Raw genomic sequence first — 23,888 nt, 5'->3', positions numbered from 1 at the left:
TCAATGAGTCCCACAAAGAAAAAAAAATTGAACTTTGGATGAGTTTATATATAAGTTGGCTATTAGATTGGGCTGTAATTGACACTACTTTATTGAAAGGGGAAGGACCTACCCTTCCACCATACATTCACGCATTGTCCTCACAGAGTCGAGGCAAGCTGGTTCATTGAAATGATGTGGAATGTGAAGAAGGATAGTGCGAGCAAATATCTTATTAATCTTCCATGTAACTAGTTAGAATCATTGGAAATATTGATTCAGGTTTTGAGTCCATTGTATTATCCTAGTCAAAATTGTAGTAAAGGTTTTAGTTCTAATTGTACAGGTTGTATATATAGCACTACAACTCTAGGGTTAATCCAATAGATACATTGTAACGGAAGAATTCAATAATAAAGATCTAGCAACTCTTCAGCATTTTTTGCTATAAAGGCAGGTTATTAAGACCTAACCATTTTATCACCACGCACCTTTGGTACAGTAGTCACTCTACAAGTATAAGCGCTTGAGAGGTGTGAGGGGCAAGACTAAGGGTTAAGTCTCCAAAACGAAGCTTCACACACGTATACATTTAGATTAGGTTCGAGTAGAAATTCTATCTTGTATAAAATAAAAAAAAATAATAAAAAAAGACCTAACCATTTAATACCATGATAATTTTCTCACTGACTTCCTTTTATTTCTTCATAATTTTTCTAAATTTTAACAAGAATAACGCTTACTCCAAGAAGAGAATATCTAAGTAAAAGCAAGAAAAGTAGCCCCAGTAGCTTCAATTTGGACTTTGGAGCTCCTGTATTAGAATAAGCAACAAGTCTTGGTGTTGTAGAAGATGAGAAAACCCGTTATTAAATTGTCAGACACCAAAAATTGTATGGAGGAATTCGGGAAAATTCTGAATATTTCAAATTACTAAATTAATCTTTTGAAATTTTGATGTTTGTTTCTCAAAAAAAAAAGAAAAAAAAAAGGCCACACAGTATAAGACAAAATGTTGAGCCAGAACCAGAGGTCGTGGAGTTTATTTATTGATGATAAAATCTATCACCTTCTTCATTTTCGACAGGCTTCACTACCATAGCCATTTCGTTGAATTAATTTTAAGTGCAATTTTTTTTTTTTACATGAACACCTTGTTCAATAGCTAGGGTGTAAATAACTTAATATTGACAAGGTTGTATTTCTGGGTTATATAGCAATTTCAAAGATGTGAAGTACCTCCTAATAAGAGGGATTCTCTTGCAAGCAATTCAATCTGCTGGGGTCCTACGGTTATATATGGCCATGGTGGTGGTGACCATACCAGTTCTAAAAGAAAGGGACACTCAAACTTAAAACTATACAGAAGAACTATATTACAATAGTTGATTCCTATCCAAGGAAAAGTTGTATTTTTTTAGGGAAAGAGAATGAGAGAGAAAACAAAATAAAGAAGATAAGGATGACCAAAAATTAGGTGGCAATCTTTTATGAAGTAGCCTAACTTTTACATAAATGATAGATTTAATAATGTGATTCATTTTTTATCATGGGCTGACACTTTGCTTTTAACAAGGATCCATAAAGCTATTTTATTAGAAGTTTTATGGTTTTTTTTTTTAGAGAAAAAAAAAAAAAGAATGGTTATTTTGTTTTAAAGAGAAAAAGGGAATAATTGGTTCTAATTTTATTGGATAGCACGTTCTATGAAATAGAGGCTAGTAGTTTCAACTTTGAATCTTTGTCTCCCTTTCTTTGGAATTAAAGCTTATATATGAAAAAACAAAAACAAAAAAAGCTTATATGTAAAATCTTTTTCACAATGTATTCATATATCCGCAACATAATTTTATTTTTATTTCTTTCTTATTTATAATGGCCAATCTCGTTAAACAACAAAAAGTACAACAACAGCAAAACAAACTATACTAGCCCAATAAACACCCCCACACCCAAACAAAATAAGACGGAGGAGTGGGTCCAGTATAACAATGAGCGAAAGCCCACTTATATCAAGCGGGCTCTGGCTCATTGTGATAGAGAATAAGCGGGTTTTGATTACTTTTTTGAAAAAAATAATATGTGAGATAAATTTTGAAAGAAAAATGATAAGTTCATAATATTTTTACAATAATTTTATGACAAATTTTAAGTGGCAAACTGTTACTGACTATTACTTATGAGCAAAAATGTGATTTCAATAATTAATAGTCAGTCCAGATTTGATCCAGTAACAATTCACCATCTATAATTTGTTATGAAAATATTATAGACGTTACATAATAATTTTTAGTCATATATATTCCCACAAACCCAAGCACTACAATTTCATCTATACTTTGATCTTCAAAAGATAAACAAACTTTATCTAAACTTGTAAGGCTTTTGATGATTTTTATTTATTTATTTATTTATTTTTTCCCACAAACTTGTTGTCATTATTTTATTCAACCTTAAGATGTGTGCACAATGCGAGGTCCACTAGTGTTTGATCCATATAGCCGTGATTATAAGACTATTTCTCGCTTCCTTTGCCGAGACGGTGTTGTTACAATTACCAAATTATGTTGACGAATGTATGGCTTGGGCACCTTCTCTTGGAGAAATTTGAGTGACTCGACTCTCAAAGTAACAGATTTTACAGTCCCCGCTCGTTAAATCCGGGTCAAGCGGAAGGTTCATCTAAAACTGAGTGAATTTTTGCATGAAAATCATTCACATTTGAAGCTTCCAAAATGTTGGAAATAACGAGCTGAGTCCTATAGAGCAGGGCTTATGAGGTAGAGTAAGTCTTGGTACCACAACTATTTTAACAACTTTGTCACAACTTATACACGTGACAACTTATGTGTGATGAAATTGTGAACAAGGAACGGATTTATGATTTTAAGCTAGCGGGACCGGAGTATAAAGGACTCAAAATAATAATAATAATAATAATAATAATAAAACACTCCAAATAGGCATCCATATAATATTAAAAAAAATATAAATACTTAAAATCATTGTTTCTAAATACATTAAGATACAATCATTTATCAACAAAGGCAAAAACAAAAACAAAATAATTTTTTTTTAATACTAGGCTATTTTTTTTTTTTTTTTGGTTGAAGTTAAAGTATTTACAGTGGTGGTGCTAAAAATTTTAGCTTTTAACACCTCAAAAAAGTACTTTATTTATTTTACTACCTCACTTTACAATACACCCAATATCAAATGTTCTATTTTTTTATCACTTCATTTAAAGTAATATAAGCAACTCATTAAAATAGTAAAGAAAGAGAGAATTTGAGTTTTTTAATTGAACGAACAGGTATAATCTTAATAAAATATTATTTTTATTTTTAACAACTTGTTACAGTTAATTGGTATTTATACTAGTTTACTGTAGTTGCAAAAAATTTAGCTTTAGCTTATCCAATAACACATGATTTTTTGGTTTTTGGTGGTAAAATATAAATATATATATTTTTTGGGGCTAAAATACAATTACCATTTTGAATGTTTTTATTATTTTTGTTAAGTTTTTGAGTTGGATAGTTGCTATTTAGGTGAAGCTAGCTAGACTTATTGAGGAGAAAGAGACTTAAGATTTTGGAAAAGGGTCCAACTACAAAAATGATATATATAATAACTATAAAAAAAAAAAAAAAAAATGGATAGGGGGGTCAGGTCCCCTTGGCCCCCACCTGGGTCCGTCCCTGTTGTGAACTCACATGCACTCGTCATTTACAACTCGTTACGCGAGTTGTGGACAAAATTGTAGAAATTAGTAGATTTAGTTTAGGGGTTATACTAACGGATGCTCTTAGGACAATGGTTAACAATTCACTTTATGAAAGTTTTGACACAATTTTTATGGAAAATGAAAAAAACTATCAAAAAATTAATTTTTTTTTTCCCATAAATTTTTTTTTTTTTTTTTAAATTGATTATTAACCATTGTAATAAAAGTATCTGATAGCATTTCTCTTAGTTTATTAAGTATAGCAGAATAGTTATAATAGTATTTTTAAGCTTGGAAGGGATCATCAAGGGTTGGCATTTGGCAACAAGAAAACTTCTCAATTCTCACGCAGTGTTGTGTTGTATATATTGTATTGTATTTTCATTGGACTAGGTCCAAATTGTGGCCCAATATTATTGGGGTCCAACGCCTTTTTATATTCTTTATTCTCATAATTTTTTCATGACCCGAAGGCTCCGTCCTTGTTTTATTATTTAATTTTTACTTTGCACAATGTCATTGGCAGGTACATTTGTTGTGCCCAACTTTGTCATGGCCGGCTTGCCGCTGTGTACAGACTACAAAATTGAAAATTCTTTCAAACCAAGATTTAATTTATATAATTTTTTTTTTGTTGTCTTTTTTTATGGCTCTAGCTAGGGCTTGCTCAAGTCCAAATTCTTACCGCCTTCAGATATAATTTCAATTTTTCTTTTTCTTTCTTTGGGTAGGTACTAGGTTCAACTTCGTTTGATATTATTGTGTTTGCGTGTGTTTGCAAATATATTTTCCTATGCAATGCAAAATGTGACCTAGCACTGACGGCACCCTAAACTAAAGAATTGAAAACACACATTTTTTGACAAAGAATTGAAAACACACATAAACCTCACAAAAAAATTTTGGAAATTAAAAAATATATTAAGGGTGGCAATTTTGTGTTTACTTGTCGAGTTCGATTCATATTGAGTTATGAGTATTCAACTATATGGGTTGACCTAAATCCAACCTATTTAGTAAACATGTTAAAAATCCTTGACCTTAACACGACATATTTATTAAACAAGTTAACTCAACACGACATGTTTAATCTATTTAATTAAAAAGTTATGTAAATATTAATACAAATGGCCCATTTGATAACCTATTTGATAAATAGGTCATTTCTGATCTAAATAACATATTATCAATTTTTATATATTTAAAATTAAAATAAAATTGTAATTATAAATATAGCAATAAACATATAATTACAACCATAAATAATTTAAGTAATAATAACAAAAGTTAATACATTTATAAGTTAAACGAGTCAAATGAGTTCACATGATGAACACGAATACAGTTCATTTATTAAATAGATTAGCTATATCAACCCTAATATGACCCAAACTAAATTAATCTCAACTTATAATCCATTTATAAGTAAATTAATTGTGTCAAATTTGCGAGTAGTATTAAATTATAGAAACCAATCGCTTTTACTACCTAAAAATTGGCCCCCACTTTCATTACCTTTATTTGGCTGAGTAGTGACTGAAAACGATCCTCTAAAAATAGAAATCATCACTTTGTACTGCCTTAATATTGGGCCCCACTTTCACTACCTTTGGTTGGCTGAGTAGTGACTGAATATCCATAATAATGATGCCACGGGTCATAACTCAAAAGTTAGATTTGGAGATATTTTCTGATTTTCCTTTCAAACAATATGCATTTGAAATCACCTAAAAAATCTCAAGGTAGCACATCCCAAAGCTCAAAATGAAAGAATCACCAATACCGTACAGAAAACATGTGTTTTAACATTCATCTATGCAGGAATAAATTGTAGATGGGCATCATGCGTATTACACTTTACTTCAAATTCCATCAGAATTTTGCACCAAATTAATTACAGTGTTCTACAAATTTCATCACATTCACATATTTGCACAATCAATTGATGTAAAGCAACAAATCTAAACAAAACCCACCCCACCCAAAAAAAAAAAAAAAACTGAGAAAATTACTCTATCAATTTGCTTTGACCAAGGGATTTAATTGAAGAGGTGTAGGTGGACTCATGGTTCTTCTCTTCCATAGATTAATTTCTTTTCTTGGCTGCAAAGGCACTCCCCCACCAATCATCATAGGTGCAGAGAAAGGAATTCTCATCTCTTCTTCTTCTTCATCACTCTCCCCTCTCTCTTCATCCGAGTAATACTTCAGGATATCCTTATCCACCAGTGAAATCTGAGCCGTCCAATCAAAATCACTCAATGAATTACGTCCACTCGCAAACCTCTTCATCTGACACAAAGAAGGCACTTCAATATCTTCAGGAACAACCCCATCAGGCTTATCAGCAAAACCACCATTTTTGTTACTTCTCGGTGGTTTTGCACCAGTAAAGATTCTCATAAACGCCGAGGCATGCTTGTTAGTATTCTTTAGCTCAGGAGGAGAAAAAGAAGAAGAAGAAAACATCGTTGTTGTTGTCACGGGTTTCGATTCTTGAGGCCGTGGCGGCGTGGCACGCTTAGCTTTCTTGATCTGTTTCTTGTGCTTAATTTGGCCCATGCATGAGACTTTTGGTGAAGTGGGTTCTTGTGTTTCAAACCCTCCGTTCTTGCTAGACTTTCTTCGAGCTTCATCTGGAATTATTGATATGATTGGACCCGAGAATCCTCTGTTGGCTTTGTACCTGTTTGTGTTAACCTCCGATCTCCTATCTCTACCAGGACTGAATGTAGGGTTTTGGAAAGAGGCTGCTACTGCAGAAGCCGCTCTTGGTAGAAACTTCAAGATCTTGTTCTTTGGTTTACTTTGTTTCTCCATATTGTGTATGTACGACTATACAATGATCGGTTCTTAATTATATACGCAAGAGGATAAGTACTATTACATTAAATGAGTCAGTAAAGTCTGAGGGTTGTGTTTTGAAGACCAAAAAATTAACAAGAAGAGGTTTTGTTTTGAACTTGTCAAGAGTATAGAGAGAAAAGCAGGCACGGTCAAAGAAGATGGTGTGACTGAACAAACCCTCTTCTTTGTTTGCCTTTATTGCCCACCAGAATTTAATAATACAGCTTGCGGTTGATGCATGTTTAAGTCATCTTTTGCACTTACCAAAAAAAAAAGTCTTCTTTTGCGCCCACATGAAAATATAAATAAATTTTATTCAGTATTTTAAACTTTTATTAATTCATAGACTTCAAATATGGGTTTAAAAAGTCTGAGTAATAAAATATTTTTCTTTTACCTTTTCTATTTGGAACTGGTTTGGGGTTGGGCATCATCAAATAATTGTTATTTGTTCACATTTCAATGGGTTTAATATATGAATGTTTTAGATTTATTCCTTTTTTTTTTTTTTTTTTTTGTTATGTGTTCACATCTCAATATTAGTATACAAACGCATTAGACCCAATCCTTTTTTTTGGGAAGAATATTCCAGGATTAAGTCTTCTTTGCACCCACATGAAAAAATATATAAATTAATTGTAATCAGCATTTTAAACTTTTATTAATCCATGGACTTAAAATATAGGATAAACAAATTGAACTTTTACCTTTCTGTTTTGGAGCTAGTTTGGGTTGGGTGTTTTTGTGTTTTAAATCAGTTGAGATTTGGACACTGTCAAATGATATAATTTTTACGTATTTATATCTCATCAGTTTTAGTGCACATAAATACTAGATCCATTCTTTGTTGGGGGGATTCCGATTAAGTAATAGTATAAAAATACTATAATAAATCTAATATGACACATTGTTTACCTTTGATTTTGTCAGTTTATGACTTTTTAAAGCTTGATCTAATCACCTAATCATTAAACTCATATACGTGGTTTTAAAGATAATGACAATTGACCAAATTTTATCAAAATTAATAAAAGTTTGGCAGCAGCTTTCAAACTTAACTATTTACAGACCAATTACTATTTCTATAGTTGCATGAAATTTGACGCTTGGGAAATAGTTTTCCAATCATAAGGTAAGGAAAAATTATTAGGTACTCCTGGAGTACTTTAAATGTGTACTCCCTTATCTCATATAAATGGTGAGTCTCATCATGAATTTAATTAGTGAGACCTATCATTCACGTGAGAGGAGGAAATGCGTATTTATGATGCTCTAGGAGTACGCAATAATTTCCCTACGGTGAGAATAGAAACCAACAGAGAATAATAAAATTTCATCTAGGTTTAATTGAAAGGTAAAACTTTGCTTCCTAAGCCTAAGTTGTGTTCCAATTTGGCTTACTCTGGAGGGGGAAAAAAAAGATGAGTATAAACTTTCCTTGTGGACCATTAGTTTTTATTCCATGTGCATGAACTCAATAATTTATTTGATGAAAACATCAAATTATATTGTTAAGTGCACTTGATCTATCCAGACGTTTAGAGTGTTTACAACCTCGTTACCTTTTTTGGGGAGAGCATTGTTAGTGTTGTGGTGGGATGAGATTAGGATTGTTGATGAACTGAGTTGTTTAATTTGTTATTTATTTATTTATTTATAGGAATTGAGTTGTTTATGAACAATAATTGGGATTTGTCTTAAAAAATATATATTATTTGTTTATTTAGTGAATGAGTCAAACTCAAGCCTCAAGCCAACCTAATTTTAGGTTCCACTATCACCCAAGCAGAGGCCAAACATAATTATGTGTTCATAACTCGTAAGTATAAGACTCAATTTTAATTTCAATGTATAAGAGCATCCGCATTTAGATCTCATATCTCATCTTATTTTACCATCCTAAAAAGCTACTTTATCAATTATATTATACCATTTCACAATACACCCAACATCCCAAAACTCTATTATTTTACCATCTTATTAAAATATTATTTTTTAATCTTTCTTTATTATTACTTTTCCAACCATCATTTTTTTTGCAAATTCAACTATTCCAGCTTTTTCAAATTCAACTATTCTAGCTTTCTCCCTCAACCTCTAGCACCGGCCAACCAACCAAACGCCAGTCACCAAACCCAGAAACCGGCCACAACTAAAAACAAACAATCACCACCACGCCACCACTACCCTCAGCCCAACAAAATCCCACCGGAACCAAAAAACCCAAAATACTAAAACAAAATAAAACCCACCAAGTACCCAAACCCAGCAAACCCATAGCAACCTAACCAACCAAACGCCGGCCACCAAACCCAGAAACCGGCCACAACTAAAAACAAACAATCACCACCACGCCACCACTACCCTCGGCCCAACAAAATCCCACCAGAACCAAAAAATCCAAAATAATAAAACAAAATAAAACCCACCAAGTACCCACTACAAACCCAACAAACCCATAGCAACCCAACCCACCAAATGCCGGCCACCATGTGAACACCACCAAACGCCGATCTCTATGCCGATCTCCACGCCGGCCACCAAACCCACCAAACGCCGGTCTTTATGCTGATCTCCACACCGGTCTCCACGCCGATCTCCACCACGCTAACCTCTATCCACCACACCCATCTTAGCCGCGCCACTAGCCTCGCCACCACACCGATCTAGAAATCCGATTAGGTGTGAGCTTCGATCTGGCTTGGTGATTCGGCGTGAGCTCCGATCTGGCACAAACAACTGAGAGAAGCTTGACAATGGCGAGAGAGAGAGGGGATGAGAAAGAGAGAAGGAAGAGAGAAAAGAAAGAGAAAAAAATGAGAGAGGAGAGAGAAATTGCCGGGTAAAATTATTTTAATGAGAGGGAAGTATTAAAAAATTATTTTTTTTATACCATTCAGCTACAGTACCATCTTACATTTGAGATGGTACTGTAGCTAAATCTCAAAAAAATTTTGGCATATACGATATGGTCTTCCCATTGTTGAGCAGTTTTGGGGCTTAAATGCCAAATGTTCCTAACATTTGGCATATACAAACCCCACTGCTGATACTCTAATATTATATACACACACACACACACACACACACACACACACATATATGTAAACATATATGTAAACATGTATAAAAATATTCTTATATTGACTTAAGATTGGATTATGTAAGTTTGTATATAAATTTATAAAATATCAAATTATTATTTGTAATTTATTGCTAATATAAATAGTCCATTTTGTAGTAAAAGTTATATATATATATAATTTTAACAATACTTGGTTGGTAATTAATTTAAATAATGCAATTGTAATTATAATGAAGTTATTAATTATTAGTATAGATTGGTGAAGAACTAAAAATTATTAGTTGTAAGTTTTACTATATATATAAGGGAAGCAAAAAGTTGATCAAGTATCTCCTAAACAAACTTGAACTTATTCAACAAGAAAATTAACCAAACTTAAATACCTAATCTATTTTGTTAATGAAATCGAAATATAAAATCAAATGAATACTTTTAATAAACTCAAATGACTTCACTAGTTTATAACCCTAGGTGTTCAAAGTTTACAACCCCATTACTAGTCATGGACTCATGGACATTATATGATTAAAAAATATATACAATTATGAAAATATAGCCATTTATATATAAACTCATCTGGCCAGGATATATGGTTTTTAAATCTGGATTAATACCTGGGTTCCAGTTAATTCAACTGGTAAAGTTTTTGATAGTTGTATAAGAGATCTGGAGTTTAATCCCTACTTACACCAAAAACTGATTAGTGTCTTGGTCTAATAATAAAGAGCTATCATTAAGAGCGAATACCATAAGTTAAAACTTTCTCTAAAAAAAAAAAAAATTCTGGATTAATACATGTGAACGGATCTATTAAATTATTGCACATCTTCTTATGAATGTTGGTGTGGCACAGTGGTCGACATTTTCTATGCAATGATAGTCATATACGAACAAAATCTGTGTTATGGTCTAAATCCAAAAAAAGAAAAATGTGATATGGTGGATGCCAACGTTACAAGAAGAGGCATTTGATGGTAGCATATCCGAAGCAAAGTCCAGCTGCTAGGGTGCATATTTTGACTTTATTAGAGCACTGGCGTAGTTTGTATAAGAGAAAAAATATCATATTTTAGTCAACTAAGTTTAAAATCCATCCATATTAAGTTATGTAAAATTGTGTAAAAATACATAGTTACTATAATTACTATGTAATTTACACTGACACTATTTATTTTACATTTAAGTTTTTTATTATGTATGAAGAGAATAGATGGTAATTATTGTATGTAAATAAAGAAAAACAATTATAAAAAAATCAAGAAAGCTAAATATTTAACGATGCTGGGTTTTTGGTAAAATACTGAGTCTGAAATATGAATATTAAAAAAAATAGTTGATTCTTGTGCTAAAATTAACAAAAACTTTTGAACCAGTTATCGCGAATACTCTTATCAATCACAACAATAATCACTACTATTTATGTCTAACTCCACTTCTCTCTTTTTCTTCTCAAAAAAAAAAAAAAAAAAACTTCTCTCTTTTGTTATCCTGTCTATAACTCTCTTCCACGAAGCACCTAGGATAATCTAACTCAATTTCTCTTTTCTAAAACTATCTTCCACGAATGACCTAGGATAATCAATCGTATCCATTATATCACTCCTTATAATTTTGTCCAAATGATCACCTTGTACCAATGTAGTACTATGCCATTAATCTAACACACGCTCGTCGAAGTATATATATGTTAACGTTCATTAACACGGGAAAAGGTAAAGTAGTCCAACATTTTGAACTTTTGATTAATATCAGTCAGTAATGGCTGTATTTATCTGTCTTATTGAAGATTACTGTACATTTTGGATTTGCTAACTTTGATTTTTCGATGAAGTCAAAATAGTCATTAACACACATGGCATTTATGGTGTTGAAATTTTTTGGCATGAAAATTCTGGCCAATAAAGATATATTAAGGAATACGCAGAAGAGACAAAGAGACTGATAGTTCATTACTTAAACGGCATCCAACACCAACTTGGAAAGAGTTGTCTTTGTCTTTGAATTTTTTTTAAAATTCAAAGAGAACGCTGAACACCGCTCTAATAACCGACGTGTAGTAGTTATCCGACACAACCATAAATACTTTGCCATACGCGTACTCATTCAAGGCAAGTCCAGCTGTACTCGACGTCCTCTTTTTTCTTTGACTTTTGTCTATTATGTATTCTATACATGTATTCAGTTTCTCTGGAGGTGAGTTTTATAAGTGTGGGGTCTATCTTCTTGTGAAAGGGTATATACATGTAATAATCACCTCCCTGTCTAGGTGAATAAAATTTCATTGAATATTTCAAAGACTGCATGATAATTGAATTGCTGTAACCGAATGGTTAAGTTGCTAAGAAAATAAAAATCGCAAAGAAACATTGTCCAAGTTTTCCATACTTGATTCAACGAATTAAGGGGGTATTTATAGGTTTGTGAGAGGCCAATTTTGATAGGAAACCCCCTTTCTCAAGACCTGCTATCATCTTCTTAGCCAAAATGGGGGGACGTGTGTCAAAATAATGACTCTCAGTCTGCAATCGACATTGTTCAATGGCATCGTATACAAACAGACCCTTAGTGTGTGTTTGAATACCGCTTATTTTACTGAAAATTGAAAATTTATTGCTGAAAATACTGTAGTAAAATATTTTTTATTACTACAAATTACTATTCACCCGTTTTTAGCACTTAGATGGTCCAAAAACTTTTCTCAAAAAAAAAAAAAAAAAGATGGTCCATAAACAGAGACATGTACCAGCCAAAAAAAAAAACGTGCTGAAAACAAACGCGCAGCCGCTGGAAACAAATGCACCCCTATCTCTTATGTATCTTCCACTCCTCATCTCTTACGTTACTCACTAGACAACTTGCACCTTTAACAAAAATTAGTAGAGTACTCATGCATAGGAGAAAAGGACTTCAATAACTCTTTCAAAGATAAATTAGTGCAATCCTTTGATAGTTTATTTGGAACTCCAAGAATTTTTTGTTCTTTGTCTTTATCAAGCAAATCGATAGCCTTCTTTACCTCAAAAGTTCCTAATGTTAACCTTTCATCTTTTTTTTTTTTTTGGATTCACCTGCTTTTTAGGCACTTGAACATTTTCTCCGCGTCTTTCTTATTTTTCAAAATTTTTAGTAAGTTGATGTAGTAATTTAGCATGCTATCTTAGAATTTCAACATTCTATTTAGGCTGAGATGCCTTGGATTCATCTACTTTATAATATACTCTTAATACCTTTGCCGATTGTTTCCCGCAATATAGTTGTGTCAATAATTGTTAGAGATCGAAATATTGCAGGGTAAATATCTTCTTTCGAATTTCAAATCTCAGCCACACTACAATAAGGCAATTCTGGCGTACTCAAGTTCACATTTAGCTACCCACACTCGATATTTAGCTCATCAAACTATTATTTTTTGGTATTTTCAATGAAGATGTCCAAACAAATTAAGTTTGGAGGAAAATTCCTTTTACCCACATTATGGTAATTAATAAAATCATCCACATATACTTTTAGTTACATTACATATCTAATAAGTTATGTGGCTTGTTTAAAAATTACACCAAATGATTTTATGAGTTATCACCTAATGGGTTAAATGAGATTTTTTTTTTTTTTCAATTAGTTTTGAGGAAAACTTTATCTTTTTAATTTTAATGTATCAAATATGATGGCATACCAAATCTTGAAGGGCGGACAATTTAGTGTTGGAGTATGTGGCTTTAGTTTATATGTCTCTCTCAATCAAGTTTCATATATTTCTCACAATCGGGTATAGGTTTTGATTTGGGAAATTATGAACATTTTTTCTAGTTTGAGTTTTGATTAGAACAATAAAACAGTTCGAGTCTAGGATTGGATATGAGAAATATTTTAGTAGAAAATAAGTTAGCACAATTTTTTTTTAAAAATGACATGTGATTGCTTAGTTAGACACATACAAGAAAATTAATGGGAGTGGATGAGAAACTAATAATGTTAATTTTTTTTTACATAAATTTTATGGACTAAAAACCCTCATTTGGAACTAAAAAAAATTGTTCAAAATCTAAGTTTTATGTAGCAAGAATGTCTTGCATTTTTTTTTATGGTAACAAAATTGCAAAGCTTTCTAAATATAACTGAGAGATTTTATTGATCAGTTGTAATTTAAATGGACTCTGATATTTATATCATAGCAGATTCATAACAGAATGTGTATATCATATGACGCGTGAAGCTTGTGTCTGGCTTTAAGTGCAACGGCATCGTTTTGCTTGACTTAGACTTCTTTCTATTGCATAAAACGCTGTCGTTTTTATCCCTTAGTGCTTTTGTACAAAACGCTGCCGTTTTTTTTTCTTTCCTTTGGACTTTCCTTCCTCAGTTACTGGTCTGCTCTGCCTCTGCAGTCTTCAGCTTTCGTTAGACGCTCCTCTTTTTGCCCCAAGGTATGCCGACTTCTTCTTTTTCCTTTTCAATTATATTATTTGTTTATTTAACCGTTAATTAAAAAAATAAATTAGAAATGAAACCCTTGCTTTGTTTATTGCAATTTATTAACTCAGAATTCATGAAATTGCTGTTTGAATCTGAGGATTTAGGATTAAAAAAAAAAAGAGCCAAAAATAGAGGTTCTGTGATTAGGAATTGGTTTCACATAAATGTAATGTATTGCAGTTCATAGCAAAGTTAGTTGTTGATTTTTTTTTTCTTTTAAATTTATTTATGTTATATGGATTATACTATGATATGAAGCAGTTGGGATTTAATTATTTATTTTGGATGTTAAAGATTAGGCTTAATTTTTTAAAAGTAATTTCTAGTATTAGATTCATTAGTTACAGTATGTAAATGTTGCTTCAATAAATTTGTATAATATGTACTGTTTAATTCATAGGCGCTCATGCGGTCATTCATCAAAGATGTTAAATGAATTCTGCATAAATGAATGCACTAAAAGAACTCTAAATAATCATGATTATGTCAATATGCGTTTGCTTGGGTTTTATAAACTTAATTTGGAGATCTTATATGTTTTTTTTTTTTTTAGTTCTTTGAATAGATTTTTCTTGAGTCGTTTTTACAATTATATTGTTGCTGTTTTGGGTGTGTTTTGATGTGGAAATATGGTGTTGAGGAAGAGAATCAGTTATGGTTCTCCCCTTTGATTTGCAGGATTTTCTTCTCCGTGCTCGAGTGCTGAATCTTTACAGGCAGGCACTGAGGACTGCTCAGAGAGCCCCTGTTCATGCTAGAGGTGAAACTTTGCTTAGAAAAATATGTATCTAATTAATGATAATATTTCTTGAGAAATTAGTGAGGAGGATAGATCTCAGTTAGTCACTAATGTAGTCTGACAAAGCTCTTTGCCTAACTTAAGGGAGATAGATTTCATTTAGTTACTAATGTGATCTGACAAATCTGTGCCATTCTGGTATGTTCTTCTACAACTCTACTCGGCATTTCTCTTTGCTTGACACTCAGCTGTGGCTTCACCTCTAGTGAAACCCATCAATTATTGGTAATTAATTAATTTTAAATTGTCATACTGTTGTAACCCCAAACTTAATGAAAATCCATTGCATTGACAACTATTTCTGTTGCTTTTGTATGCTATGCAACTGTTTCCCCTCCGAGGAACTTTCAATCAAATCAAAGAAATTTTTAGTAGATTTGGTGGGCTGGAAATTTGGGGAAAAGACCATATTGCAAAGTTCTGTCATCTCTGGTCTGGCTAAAACATGTAGACAAGTTCCTCCTAGCTTAGCAATTAAACACTACCTTGTACTTATCAGGAATTCTTTTGCCCGGAAAAAATCATTTTCCGGGTCTACTGACCATCACAATCCTTACAATATACATTGATTTCCAGTAAAAAGGAAAAACACGCGCACACACTTGTGACTTTTTTTGGGGAATTACATTCACCAATGTATTGCTAAGGTAATAGATTGGCATTCTGGTAACACATGAATTTATCAAGTCCTATTTCAGTTGATCATTCAACTTCTTATTATTACTTCATAGTTTGTTAAATATTCTTTCATTTTTTTATCAAATTTTCCTTTGCATTACATCAAACTGATTATCTCATGCTAACTGTTTCCGAAAGAGTCTATGCTCTCCCATAACATTGGATAAATGGAAATCTGATAGAATATCTGAAATGCATTGAATCTTACAGCTGAATTGAGACAGACGATTAGACAAGAGATGGAGAAAAACCGTAACTGCAATGACAAGCAAAGGATCCGTTTCTTGATTAGTGAAGGATTAGAGAGATTGAAAGGTCTGGATGAGATGCTTGATATGCAAGGTCACTGATAGTGAAGTAGTGAAGTTTTTGATAAACTGCATTTGGTATTCCTTTGGATTCATTCATCTTTCCAAGGATTGTTATTCATATCTTCCCCCGCTCATTGCAACCTATTTTATTGTGTCTAAACATTTTAATGACCTTTTTTTTTTCTTCCATACTAGAGTCTACTCTTTGGAGGCATTGGGTTCATGTCCAAACTCCAAATAATCATAAGATTGAGGCACATGGTTTGCATATTCCATATCCACTTAGCTAAAGTGGGTGAGCAAGTACAAATTTCTGTCAATTTGATAATGTTATTTGAAAACTCTCTCCCTTTTTATATATCCTAATGCATTCATTGCTGAAACTAGAAACATCAAAGTCCGATTTCGGAAATTTTTGTACTTTTGGTTTAGAAAACTATTCTCTAATTTGGTTCCCGTTGCCTTCCACAAGAGGGGGATGCAAAAAACAAATGTATATTTTCCCGCATTTGATCAAAAGCAAATAAATGGACACCTGTATTATTCTAATTCAAATGAAAAGGTCTTGTCCAAATACGAAAACATACGGAGCAAAAACTGAACTATATTTTGGATTTTTCTAAAACAGGGATTTTGTAAGTTGTAACCAATATGGCAGGTAGTAGGAGTAACCAAGACAGACACGGTGGTTACAAATGTGGCTGTTTGCACTTAACATTAATGCACATAGTTCGTTCGGTGTAACAACATGCTATCTATAATATCTAGAATTTGTTGTAAAAATATTAAAAATTTATTATAAAAATATGGGGGAAGTAAAAAATTTATCCTTCTCTCTCTCTCTCTTTGTTTTTAAGTTAAATTGTATTATTTCACCGAAAAAATGTGTTATCACCTGGCCTATAATATAAGCCCATTCAGCCTAATGGGCCCAACATATTTCTCCAAATGCCACATTAATCACAGACTATCGCTCAAACGCAATCGGAGAAAGAGAGAGAGAGAGAGTGAGAATGATAGCCATTACGAAGCTGCAAAAATGGCGAAGCATATCGATGATTCCTTTGAACAACCTCATAGCTCGCTGCGACGTCGTTTCTATCAGCCGGCTCTTGCACAACGGACCTGACACCCTTGAAGAGCTCTTGGACCGTCACTTGGCGAAGGAACAAAAACCTACCCTTGACGACGATGAGGCCGAGTTGCTAAATCGTCGCCGACTCACCAGCACTCGGCGCGAGGCGCTGAGTCTCTACAGGGATATCCTCAGGGCTACCCGGTTCTTCACGTGGACCGATTCGCGGGGCTTCCTGTGGCGAGACATACTGAGAGAGAACGCCCGGAAGGAGTTCGAAGCTGCCCGGTTCGAGACCGACCCGGAAATCGTGACCCGGTTGCTTCTTGGTGGTCAAGATGCTGTTGAATCGGCTCTCGAAAAGCTCGCCGAGAAACATAGGCAAGAAATTGAGAAGGAACGTAGTGGTGGTGGAGATCGACGGTGATTATTGACTCTCGGTACATTTTGATCTTGATTTCGATCTCTTTATTTTTGTATTTGTAATTGTAATTGAAATTGAAATTTCTGTTGTTGGTTGAGGAATGAGGAATTGGATCATTTACCTGTAACCGTATAACTGTTGTTGTGCATATAATTTTGGTTGAATGGGGTTATGGTATTTAAATTGGGAAAAAAGGCCTTGATTTCGTGTTTAGGGATTTCGAAATAGGATACAGATTTTTTTTTTTTTTTTTTTATGCCAATTATAAAATGAACGTAAGAATTTCTTTACACATCAGGCCACATGCAAAACCAATCGTTTAGTCTTACTATAGGCAATGTCATTGCCGATTGCACCATAAGCTGTTGCTTTTTGGAGAGTAGTATAATTGTTGAAGGCTATTCAAGGAGAAAATCTTGTATGAGCTGGGAACCTGATAATGAGGTGCTTATTAAGGAACTTTTACAGCCCACATGCTAGTCTCACATATTTCTTATGCACCAGCGTATAAGTAATAAGATACTTTCCTGAGGCACCAGTTGATTTAGGAAACTCATTTATATTTCTTATACGCCGGCATATAAGATACTTTCCCGAGGGACCAGTTGATTTAGGAACCTAGAAATCGGGTGCTTATTAAGGAGCTTTTAGGTTGCATCTTACGGATTGCAGCGGATTCACAGATCACTATGCGTCCATATACTCAACAAATTATTGAAGGCAGAACACTTCAAAGGAGCTCTACAGATTACTAAAGGCAGAACACTTAAATGGAGGTTCCTATGATAGCGTTCAAATAATTTTCGAACTGGTTGTAGTAGACATATATCATTCACTCCACAGATTACTAAAGGCAGAACACTTCAAAGGAGCTCTAGAGGCAGTCCTGTCACAATAAGTAGATGGCAAACCTATAAGAAACTACGACATCAGCACTCAGCACTCAGCACTCAGCACCCAATCCACATAAAATAGAATAGGCCAACAATATCGTTAACGATTTCATTGATGAGAGGGGGAGGATAAATATTTTTCATGCAAAGTGAATAGTATGGCACTTGCATCCCATGAAGGACCTAACAATGACATAAAAGCATACGAGGGATGATGGGTAAAGTGTAAGGAATTTAACCAAAATTCCCAACCTGTGAGAAACAAAACAAATAGAGAAAACACACGTCAAAGAAAAATAATCACATGCACAAGATAAAATTTACGTGGTTTGGCAATTTGCCTACGTCCACGGAGTTGCAGGGATTTCATTATTATCAGGGAAAATACAATAGTGCACAAGAACACTCTCAAGAAACCCAAATCCCAATTACACCCTAGCACTCTCTCATAAAAAAAAATAAGAATAGAAGTTAGCTGTCTCTCTTTTCTCTATTTTCTCTCATGCGGCTACTCACTAGGTTAATTGGAATTTCTCTCTAATCTCACAGCACATGGCTACAGTTGAAATATAATATATATATATATATATATATATTAAGGTCGGCTGAATAAGGTTTCCTATTACAAATAGGATTCGGTCAAAGCAAAGTGAATTTAGACTTGACTTGGGCTTGTGGCAATTCAAGCCACACAAGGGCCCAATTCAACAAATCTCCACCTTAGCTTGAATTGATCAAGCTACACTAGCAAACTCCTCCATCAGCTCCACCTTAGCCCTTAAGGGCTCACAAGCTGCAAACATCAACCACAATCCTCCATAACACAACCCTCATCCCTGCAACTCATCCTCCTGTCCTCAAGCTAGAAGACCAATTGAAACTGCGCATAGCTTCAACTTCTCAATAGTGACACCCTTAGTCAACATGTCTGCCGGGTTCTTAGATCCACAAATCTTCTCAAGTATTACCAGCTTATCTTCATCAAGGTAACAGATAAAGTGGTATTTTGTCTGTATGTGCTTCGACTTTGAATGAAAAACCGAATTTTTGGCAAGAAATATTGCACTCTGACTGTCACTGTGTAGAATGCCCATCTCCTGCTTCTTACCCAATTCATCTAAGAAACCATGTAGCCAAATCATCTCCTTTCCAGCTTTAGTTGCTACAATATACTCAGCTTCTGTAGTAGACAAAGTGACAATCTTTTGCAGATTTGAAGCTCATGATATAACTGTACCACCCAGAGTGAAAACAAACCCTGTAGTACTATTTCTACTATCAATATCACCAGCAAAATCAGCATTTACATAACCCTGCAGTTTCAAACTTGCACCTGTGAAGCAAAGACATGTATCTGATGAACCCTTCAGATATCTCAGAATCCACTTGACTGCCTCCCAATGCTGCTTTCCAGGCCTACTCATGAATCTGCTCACAACTCCCACTGCATGTGCAATGTCTGGCCTTGTACACACCATAGCATACATTAAGCTGCCAATAGCTGAGGCATAGGGCACCTTGCTCATGTGGTCCCTTTCTTCTTCTATTTTCAGTGACTGTTCTTTGCTTAGTTTGAAATGACTACCCAATGGTGTGCTCACTGGTTTAGCTTCATTCATGTTGAACCTGCTGAGAACTTTCTTCACATACTCTGACTGCGAAAGTTTCAATGTACCATTAGCCTTGTCTCTAATGATTCTCATACCAAGGATTGCTTTGCAACTCCCAAATCCTTCATTGCAAATTGTTTGGACAATTGCTTCTTCAGATTATTAATCTCCTCAATGCTAGACCCTGCAATAAGTATATCATCCACATACAACAGTAATATGATGTAAGAATTGTCAAAAAAATTAACATAGCAACAGTAATCAACTTCACATATCTTGAACTCAATTCTATGCATAAAACTGTCAAATTTCTTGTACCACTGTCTAGGAGTTTGTTTTAGGCCATACAATCTCTTTCTCAGTTTGCAGACTAAATTCTCTTGTCCTTGAGCAATGAACCCTTCTGGCTGAATCATGTAAAGGTCTTCCTCCAAGTCACCATGAAGGAATGTTGTCTTCACATCTAACTGCTTAAGATGTAAGTTTTCTGCAGCTACCATCCCCAGTACCAGTCTGATTGTTGACATCTTCACAACTGGAGAAAATATCTCTGTGTAGTTAATGCCTTCTTTCTGCTAGAACCCTTTAACAACTAATCTGGTCTTATAACGTTTACTACCATCATGCTCATTCTTTATTCTGTATACCCACTTGTTGTGCAAAACCTTCTTTCCTACTGGCAATTCAGTCAGTTCCCATGTCTGATTCCCCAACAAGGAATCCATCTCATCTTTCATGGCTAACTCCCACTTGCTTGAGTTCTCATCTTGCAAGGCTTCATCATAACACTTTGGCTTACCACCATCAGTCAACAGGAGATAATTTAGAGTGGGTGAATAACGCAGTGGAGGTCTAATATTTCTGGAAGATTTGCGGACTTCAGCTACAGGTGTACTCAGATTTACCTGTGAATTTACATTCTCCTTATCTTCTTCACCCCCTTTTTGGACAGTACCTTCAGCCAATTCATCTAAGTTGATAAACTCAGATTTCTTCTGATCTATCTCTGTAACATCTGACACTACAGTTGACCTGTCCTTATACATAACCTGTTCATTAAATATCACATTTCTACTTCTGATGATTTTCCTATTTTGTTTATCCCAAAACCTATAGCCAAATTTCTCATCACCATAGCCAATGAAAAAACATATTTTAGACTTTGCATCAAGTTTACTACGAGCATCAGAATCAATATGAACATAAGAAACACAACCAAAAACTTTTAAGTGTGAAAACTTTACCTCTTTACCGCTCCAAAGCTCCTCAGGAAGTCTGAACTCCATGGAAACTGAAGGTCCTCGGTTTATCAGGTAAGCTGCAGTGCTAACAGCATCAGCCCAAAAAGTTTTTGGTAGTCCAGCATGCAACCTCATACTCCTAGCACGCTCATTGAGAGTTCTGTTCATGCGCTCAGCCACACCATTCTGTTGTGGTGTCCCAGGAATGGTCTTCTCCATCCTAATTCCCTGTGCAGCACAATACTCACTGAACCTTCCATCTATGTACTCTCCTCCATTATCTGACCTCAAACATTTTACTTTCAAACCTGTTTTTGTTTCAACCATGGCCTTCCAATTCTTAAAAGTTTCAAATACATCAAATTTATTTTTCAGAAAATAAACTCATACCTTTCTGCTTGAGTCATCAATAAAAGTGATGTAGTACCTTGAACCTCCAAGGGATGCAACCGGGGAAGGCCCCCACAAATCAGTATGTACTAATTCCAATTTTTCAGCCTTCAGTGTCCTACCAGTTTTCAAGAAGCTCACATTTTTTTGCTTTCCTAAGATGCAACTTTCACACATGTCAAAATCAATGGACTTCAATTCTAGTAGTTTTCCTTTTGACAGCAGCATCTTCATCCCTTTCTCACTCATGTGACCAAGTCTGTGGTGCCATAGGCTTGTATCAGTACTTGCATCAGTAACTGCAATTGTGCCTCTTGGACTTGAGGTCATGTACAGAGTACCAGTTTTTTTTCCACGAGCTAATACCCTAGCTCCCTTTGTAACCTTCCAAGTACTACCAACAGATAGTATTGCATGTCCTTCATCATCAATTTGTCTAACAGAAATCAGATTCCTCCTCAAGTCAGGAATATGTCGAACCTTCTCCAGTAACCAAACAGACCCATTGGGCAATAATATTCGGACATCTCCCATACCAACAACATCCAAGGCTGAACCATCAGCCAAATACACCTTACCAAAATCACCTGCAACATAATTCTGTATGATTTCTCGGTGTGGAGTGGTATGAAATGAAACTCCTGAATCCAAAACCCAATCATCAAGTGGACTGTCTACTGTAAGAAGTAATGCATCTTGTATCTCTTCTGTTACAGCAACAGAAGAATCATCTTCATTCTTCTTCTTAGGACTTTTGCATTGATTTCTAAAGTGACCTGTTTTCCCACAATTCCAGTATTGTACTTGTTGGCCTGATCTAGATTTACTTCTGTTCCAATTAGAATTTCTGGATTTTGATTTGCCCCGATTTGAATTTCTGTTATTACCTCTGCCTCTTGTCTCAAGGTTTAGGGCAGAACCAGATCCTGAGGTTTCACTTGCATCTCTTCTGCGAATCTCCTCAGCCAGAATTAAATCTCGTATATCATTGTACTTGAGTTTTTCCTTTCCTGTAGAATTACTTACTACCATCCTCATTGCCTCCCAACTATTTGGCAAAGAAGCCAAAACGATCAGTGCACGGATCTCATCATCAAAATCAATTTCTACAGACGACAATTGATTTATGATAGTGTTAAATTCATTCAAATGTTGTGCTACTGATACATTCTCTGCTATCTTCAGATTGAACAGTTTCTTCATCAAGTGCACTTTATTGTTTGCTGACAGCTTTTCATACATACCAGACAAAGCCTTCATCGGATTTGCTGTGGTCTTCTCCTTTACAACATTGTGTGCAACAGACCTAGATAGAGTTAACCTGATAACTCCTAGTACCTGTCTGTCAAAAAGAGCCCATTCCTCAGCCTTCATAGCCTCAGGTTTTGTCCCCAAAAGAGGCAGATGCAATTTCCTCCCATAAAGATAATCTTCAATCTGCATCCTCCAATACGCGAAGTCTATGCCGTCAAACTTTTCTATTCCAGACGCCTTTCCTGCTTCCTCTGCCATTGCTCCCACTCAAACCTAACCCTAGGCTTTGATACCAGTTGTAAGGAATTTAACCAAAATTCCCAACCTGTGAGAAACAAAACAAATAGAGAAAACACACGCCAAAGAAAAATAATCACACGCACAAGACAAAATTTACGTGGTTCGACAATTTATCTACGATCACGGAGTTACAGGGATTTCACTATTATCAGGGAAAATACAATAGTGCACAAGAACACTCTCAAGAAACCCAAATCCCAATTACACCCTAACACTCTCTCATAAAAAAAAAATAAGAATAGAAGCTGGCTGCCTCTCTTTTCTCTATTTTCTCTCATGCGGCTGCTCACTAGGTTAATTGGAATTTCTCTCTAATCTCACAGCATACGGCTACAGTTGAAATATAATATATATATATATATATATATATATATATATATATATATATTAAGGTCGGCTGAATAAGGTTTCCTATTACAAATAGGATTCGGTCAAAGCAAAGGGAATTTAGACTTGACTTGGGCTTGTGGCAATTCAGGCCACACACGGGCCCAATTCAACATAAAGAAGCGACAGACTATGTGCATCTCCATCAAGAGTACTCATTAATGATGAGCATTCTGCTAATAACTTTCAACTATACCTTCTGTTAACATGAACCAATTAAGCACATTAGAACCAAATGCAAAACCATCAGCATCACCGAGGATCCTAATAGAGCAATGGTATTGGAAAATCCTCAATCCACCTAAAAGGTACCAAATAATGCCAATGCATCATAACTGTTTAGTCTGTGACAAAACTAATCAAAGAAGATCTAATAAGATACAGGGAATCCAAATTGAAATCATCCAATAACAAA

The 23,888-nt window shown here is 34.5% G+C and overlaps 3 protein-coding genes across 5 annotated transcripts; 2 read left to right on the top strand and 1 right to left on the bottom strand.

Annotated features, from left to right (window-relative positions):
• Window positions 1–5,490: 5,490 nt before the first annotated feature.
• On the bottom strand, window positions 5,491–6,734 carry LOC115977768 (uncharacterized protein At1g76070). The gene has a single exon (XM_031099787.1). The coding sequence runs from the start codon at window positions 6,524–6,526 to the stop codon at window positions 5,723–5,725; it is 804 nt and encodes a 267-aa protein (XP_030955647.1). The 5' UTR covers window positions 6,527–6,734; the 3' UTR covers window positions 5,491–5,722.
• A 7,208-nt stretch (window positions 6,735–13,942) lies between these two features.
• Window positions 13,943–16,265, top strand: LOC115974554. Of its 3 annotated transcripts, none has more exons than XM_031094963.1 (3): window positions 13,943–14,062; window positions 14,764–14,871; window positions 15,799–16,265. In XM_031094963.1, exons 2-3 carry the CDS (start codon window positions 14,766–14,768, stop codon window positions 15,936–15,938), a joined length of 246 nt encoding a protein of 81 aa, XP_030950823.1. In that variant the 5' UTR covers window positions 13,943–14,062; window positions 14,764–14,765; the 3' UTR covers window positions 15,939–16,265. The 3 variants fall into 3 exon arrangements, with proteins under 3 accessions (XP_030950823.1, XP_030950822.1, XP_030950824.1); XM_031094962.1 differs by having other exon boundaries at window positions 13,960–14,062; window positions 14,756–14,871; XM_031094964.1 differs by having other exon boundaries at window positions 13,960–14,062; window positions 14,752–14,871.
• A 491-nt stretch (window positions 16,266–16,756) lies between these two features.
• Window positions 16,757–17,592, top strand: LOC115974553. The gene has a single exon (XM_031094961.1). It carries the CDS (start codon window positions 16,913–16,915, stop codon window positions 17,399–17,401), a length of 489 nt encoding a protein of 162 aa, XP_030950821.1. The 5' UTR covers window positions 16,757–16,912; the 3' UTR covers window positions 17,402–17,592.
• Window positions 17,593–23,888: the final 6,296 nt, after the last annotated feature.

This window comes from Quercus lobata, chromosome 2 (assembly GCF_001633185.2).
Source record: "Quercus lobata isolate SW786 chromosome 2, ValleyOak3.0 Primary Assembly, whole genome shotgun sequence".
Classification (NCBI taxonomy): domain Eukaryota; kingdom Viridiplantae; phylum Streptophyta; class Magnoliopsida; order Fagales; family Fagaceae; genus Quercus; species Quercus lobata.
The sequence above is the reverse complement of the archived record's forward strand: the minus strand, read 5'-3'. Positions and strand labels throughout refer to the sequence as shown.